The 6,764-nt window shown below is 34.5% G+C and overlaps 1 protein-coding gene across 1 annotated transcript in view; it reads right to left on the minus strand.

Annotated features, from left to right (window-relative positions):
- Positions 1–4,542: 4,542 nt before the first annotated feature.
- The window catches only part of dcc (DCC netrin 1 receptor), a 187,354-nt gene continuing 185,132 nt past the window's right edge, over positions 4,543–6,764 (minus strand). The window contains exon 29 of the mRNA XM_016484514.1: positions 4,543–5,184. Coding sequence (XP_016340000.1) covers positions 5,095–5,184 — 90 coding nt within the window. The 3' untranslated portion in view covers positions 4,543–5,094. The remainder of the gene's footprint in view (positions 5,185–6,764) is intronic.

Below are 6,764 nucleotides of genomic sequence, written 5' to 3' on the forward strand. Positions count from 1 at the left end.
TTACATGTAAATAAAGACTCAAGGAGCTGCTTTCCATTTAGTCTCACAGACAATCTCATTCTGAACTAATTAACTAACTACAGATAATAACTAATTAACTAACAAACGATAGATAGATAGATATATACTTTATATATATAGATAGATAGATAGATGGGACTAACCTACTAACTAACTAACTAACTAACTAACTATAGATATATAGAACTGACCTACTAACTAACTAACTAATGATAGATAGATAGATAGGACTAACCTACTAACTAACTAACTATAATTAGGTAGATAGAACTAACCTACTAACTATCTATCTGTCGTTAGTTAGTAGGTAGATAGAACTAACCTACTAACTAACGACAGATAGATAGGACTAACCTACTAGCTAGCTAACTAACTAACTAACTAACGATAGATAGATAGACAGACAGACAGATAGATAGGACTAACCTACTAACTAACGATAGATAGGTAGATAGAACTAACGACAGATAGATAGGACTAACTAACTAACTAACGATAGATGGATAGATAGAGAGATAAATAGGTAGAACTAATGATAGATGGCTAGCTAGCTAGCTAGCTAGATGATAGATAGATAAATGGATAGATAGATAGATAGATGGGACTAACCCACTAACTAACTAACGATAGATATATAGAACTGACCTACTAACTAACTAATGATAGATAGATAGATAGATAGATAGATAGATAGATAGATAGATAGATAGATAGGACTAACCTACTAACTAACGATAGATAGGTAGATAGAACTAACGACAGATAGATAGGACTAACCTACTAACTAACTAACTAACTAACTATAATGAGGGTAGATAGAGCTAACCTAACTAACGACAGATAGATAGGACTAACCTACTAACTAACTAACTAACTAACTATAATGAGGGTAGATAGAGCTAACCTAACTAACGACAGATAGATAGGACTAACCTACTAACTAACTAACTAACTAACTATAGATAGCTCACTAACATCTCCATCATATCAGTTTATTAATCTGCACACATCTATCTGTGTGGTCGATCAGGTTGTGCTTAAACCCTTCAGGACTTTTTGAGAGGAGATGTAAAAGGCTTTTCTGCAGCGGTTACCCAATCACACTATTGCAATCCTGCAAACAGAATCGAACACAGACACGGTTTATTATCAAAGGCTTTATTTATCAAACAAAAAGAATGCACCATTCAAATAACATTTCTATATAAAAAGGAACATTGGACTGTTCTACAGTGCATTACAAAACCAGTAATCGTATACAACGTCATGGGTAGAAACAGCCGGAGGGTTCGACTCGGCAGCGGCTGGAAAACCGCATTTCAGATCTCAACCACTACTCTAATTTGGTTAACGACGCTAACATTGGACAATTTAAGGATGAAGTAAAATACACATAAGAATGATTCCTCCTCTCGCGAGCAGAGAACGTCTAACAAGCCTGCTCATGTTCCTCAACGCTGCCTTCTGATTCTATCATTAACACGACTAATTAGTCACTGCATGAAGGTGATTCTGAGACACACCAATGATCAGCTGATCAGGGATCAATCCCATCAGCCCCGGCACTGCTGAATTATGGGAAGAGTTCTCTGGAAAACGAATGCTGTTCAACCCCGTACGACACAAACGATGCCAGCGCCGCTCAGTTCTACACATGTAGAGGTACAAACGCTGTCAATGAAAAACTAATTCATATGACGCTTGTATTGTATTCATCAGGAAATGAACAAAAAATAAAAAATAAAAAGGTAACTTGTGACTTTTTATTTTACAATTCAGACTATTTTCTTGCAATTCTGAAGTGCAAACTCTGAATTCTAAGAAAAACAGTCAGAATTACGAAATATAAACCTGCAACTATGAGAAAAAAGTCAGAATATATAAAGTTTACATCTCACAATTCTGACCTTTTTTTCTCAGGATTGCAAGATATAGACTTAGAATTGCGAGATATTATGTCAAACTTTAGATATTAAGTCAGAATGGGTTAGAATTCAGAATTCTGACTTGCAATTATGAGAGGAAAAAAGTCACAATAGTAAGATATTAACTTAAAATTGTGAGAAATGAACTTGTAATTCTGAGAAATAAAGTCAGAATAGCAAGATATATAAACTCAGAATTTTTACTTTTTTATTGCAATTTTGAGTTTATATCTCTTCATAATTCTGTTTTTCCCCCTGCCATGTAATGTTAAAAAATTGAATTGTAACTTTGGTAACACTTTCTATGAAGCCCATATTTATAATACATTATAAGGGTATTCTTAAGGCATTATAATGAATGCATAATGCATGATAAAAAAAACTTATAATATGTTATATCATCTTATGAATATTCATAAGAACAGTTTTAATGTATTATAATATTTAGTTATTTGTGGTTATAGCTTTTTAAGAGTATGATGATTTATAACACACAGTGAACATGTTGCATCCACTTAAGTTACAATAGATTATATTTCTCATAGTTATAATGTATTATAAGTCTCATATCTTGCCATCTTTGTTATGCTACTTTACTTAAAGCAATCAAAGACCAATTATAAGTATAGTAATAATAATAATAATAATATATTTTTTCTCAGCCATAAGATGAGATGAATGTGTAATGTGTGAACACAATTAATATGGTGTTCATTGTGTGTTATAAATAATCATAATCTTAAAAGTTATAACCACAAATGCGTAAGCATTATAATGTATTATAATTGTTGTTATGATTATTTATAAGATGATATAACATATTATAAGGTTTTTATAATGCATTATGCATTCATAAATACCCTTATAATGTATTATAAATATGGGCTTCATAGAAAGTGTTACTGTAACTTTTTATGTTACACTTCTGACCTTTTCCCCCCAAAACTTTTTTGTCAATTCAGACTTTTTTTTCTTCTTCTCACAATTCTGACTTTTTATCTTGCACTTCTGAAAACAAGCAAGAACAAAGTCGGAATTTTGAGATATTACAAAGTAACAAATACGATTTCAGATGTAGAAAAGAGCTGCGAGAGGATTCTCTGTTTGCTTTTGAAATGAATGACATTATTTTCTGGTAGCAGGATCTGTGAATCTTCACTGTGAGAAAGATGAACAGACTGCGAGGGAATGAGAGCGACTGCACATCCACACAAACTCCATGCTTCAGAATCCAAACGTCAGGAATGTTGTCGATCACATTTAAACGCGACACACAGAAAACGTCAGACAACTGAAGGCGTGTTATGATGCTGAAGCAAAATATCTTCCTTCAGAAACAGTGAAAATCCGTCCCAGAATTCCTCCTCCTTTATTCTCCTAATGGGCTAAATAAAAGCTCTAGAATTAATCACATCGTCTTCATAAATTACTGTGAAAGGAACAATCTAAATCATATATTAAATATATCGTAGAAACCATCAGTCCATCAGTCGCTCGCTGCGTCTGTACAGTAAAAACAGCGTGCCGCTCCAGGATCTGCAGAAAAATATCAAATATAGGGATGCATTTCATCCTCCATTCATCATCCATCTTTTGTCTCGCAGCACAGCAAATTAATAAAGTGACCAAAAATATACATAGGCACATAAAAAGTCTTCCTGACATAAAAAAAAGAGATGAACGGAAAAGCTGATGGTGTGAAATGCATGAAATGTCTCAAAGCGGTCACATTAACATTATTTGACAAATTAATTCACTCTTCTGCCATGTTTGTTCACCGACTGACTGATCACGGTCACAGCAAAACCAAGCCAAGACCAAAAAAACATGTTCTTCTTCAGTGTTTTTGACTTAATTTCCAGTACAGATATATCGACATTCCAAAATAAAAAAGGAAAACAAATTCTGTCCAAAATATATTTTGTAAACCATAAAGAAAATATTGAAAATATATTTATATTCAACCTTCATATACCAAATATATATTTCAGAATGTATTTCAGGGGCAAGAAGATACATTTAGAATCTTTACAGTAGCTACATTTTTTGATAAAATGTTCATGTGTTATAGACAACAAATCATTTTAAGTGTGAAATGTGAATGCATTTTCTATGATTGAAAATATATGAAGGGCCAAACTAATTTTTATGCTTTTAAAAAATATATTTAAAATATATTTTCAAAAATACACCAAAAAATCTATTTACATACAGTAAATATATTTTAAAACACATTTTTAGCAAATATACTTTTTGGCCTATTTTTGTATATTTTAAAATATACTGAAAAAAGTTTTTTTTTTGGTGCATGGGACATTTACTAGAGAAACAAAAGTCTTATTTTCTAAAAAAAAAAAATTATGCTTAAAACAAGAAAAAATATCTGCCGACGGGTTCAGAAAAATAAGTTTTTCCCCCCCTTTTTTTCAAGTTTTAAGAGTAAACTTACTTAATTTTTATACTTTTATCAGAAAAGAAGACTTGTTATCTGATGCCATTTTGCTTCTCAAGTAAATGCATCTTGATTTAAGAACATTTAGATATTTTTACCGGAAAACACGGCAAAAATACTGAGGAAGAAAATCATTTTTGGCAGCACAAGTGGTTCATTTATCCCTGGATGGAGATGAAATGCATAAAGTGAACTCAAGAGCACACCGCAGGGGTTTACAGTTCCTCTGTGGTCAAATAATAAACCAATATGAGATTCACAAAGAGACACAGCAAACAATCAACAATAAAAATCAGTGCTGCGTGAGCAAAATGATCCGATCTTCTCGGCTTCATCCAACCGCTTTCTAGTGTGAACATACAGTTCCCTAGTGAAGTGTATTCAAGGGATTTTGGCAGCAATAGATTGGCAAGATGTCAGTGAAAATGTGCATTTTGGCAACTCGGTCGTGTTTGAGGTGAATCGCTAATAATCCCATGGGAAAGGTTTCCGTCAGTAGATGAAGCTCAGGAATCCTCACAGTCTTCCTCCTGATGGATCTGCGTTCAGATCGTATGTAAACCAGTATAAAATCTCAGACAGTGTTAGAAAAGAGACGCTTCTTCTCCAGCGCGGAGATTCGGTTCGGAGTCATTTTCCCGTTATAATCCCGGTTGAGGGCTTCAGGTGAGTCAGAGAGAGTCCTCTGCGTCTGCATTAAAAGGCCGAACCCGTGATGGCATTGAGCTGCTTCATCAGACCTTCCAGACTGGCCATCTGCTCGCTCAGATCGTCCTGCTCGTACACCTGCGGAGCACAAGAGCAGAAGAAACTTTAACCTGGTTTGGGAAAGGTCACTGCGATATTGAGAGGATCCATGCAAACAGTAGTGAGGTTATTGCATGCATATCCCAGCGCTGTCCCTGATGTTTTGAGCTCCATCTATAACATCAGACAGCCGTGTGAAAACACTCAAGCATCAGTCGAAGTGCTGTTAGCTGATCTATCGTCACGAGTCCAGAAACACTCGTCAGGAAGAGATTGCTTGCTTTAAACACTCTGACAGACCAATATCTGACTTTACACACATGCAACACAAACTCACGTGGAACTACAGACTGAAGAGCACCAGTTCTCATTTCTACTGTAGTTGTGCACAATTCATCATTTATTCATCTGAGGACATTCAAAATATATGAGGATGTGATATTTTATAATCGCATTTAATAAAATATTTACTGATGCTTGAGATATTTTGATATCATTAATATACTATTATAGTTTTTATTCACATTTTAGTTTTTATTTTTATATTTAATTTAATTTTCATTTTAGATAGTTGTAGTAATTTTGTTGTGTGTTTTTCATTTTTATTATATTATTATTATTAAAAAATGTCTATATATATACATACCCACACACACACCCACACACACACACACACACACACTCGCACACTCACACACGCACACGCTGACGCTCACGCTGACGCACACACACACACACACACACACATATATATATATATATATATATATAAAACCTAATTAAAATGACAAAAACACAACATTTCTAAAACTTTAAAATTAAAGTCAAAACTACCATGAACATGCAAATGTCTAAGATTATGGAAATATTAACTTCAAATAATTTTTTATTTAAAATTCTGAATTCAATTATTCAATGATTTAGTTCAAAGGCCTTTGCTTTGGCTGATAACAAAGTCTGTGAATCCCTGCTTTAATAAAATCAGGAAATGCATTTGTAATATATCAATCGTGTAACTGTCTCTTGCATAAATATATCTACCGCGGTATTACCGGTAAACTCTCTCACTCGGGCTGCGCTGAAGTGTCCGATCACTGTCAGTTTGTTTATCTGCTTCATCTCTGATGAGTAAAGGCCATTCCAATTACACAGATCCGTGTTGGATGGACAGAGTCTCCTGACCTTTCCCTCTCTCACTCATAAACTAGAAAAGCGAGGCGTCTGAGGCCAAATCAAACCCCGAGCACAAACTTCCCACGTTCTCTTGTTATTGTGACATCAATAGTTGAACACTGTCTGCGGTCTCATCTGCAAATCTTCACAAAATATTAATAACTACACCCGATAAAGCAGAGGAAAAACCAGGATAGGTTTTTGAATCACAGAAGCATCAATCATTCTTTTTTTAGAGAAGGAAAACGAGCCAAATTGTTGCTTGAGGTTTTATGGAAATAATTCTCATCAGTTGTTAAGCGTTCAGCTTACGGCCGAGATTTAAAGCGACTCCCCGCAGAGTTCAAAGTGCTCTGAGAGACTGAAGCGAGTGTTTGATGAGGAGATCTGGATCGGTGTGGGTGTGTGTGAGTGTGTGTGTGTGTGAGTGTGTGTGTGTGTGTGTG

The sequence above is a fragment of the Sinocyclocheilus anshuiensis genome, unplaced genomic scaffold (genome assembly GCF_001515605.1).
Source record: "Sinocyclocheilus anshuiensis isolate Anshui unplaced genomic scaffold, SAMN03320099.WGS_v1.1 scaffold745, whole genome shotgun sequence".
NCBI lineage: Eukaryota > Metazoa > Chordata > Actinopteri > Cypriniformes > Cyprinidae > Sinocyclocheilus > Sinocyclocheilus anshuiensis.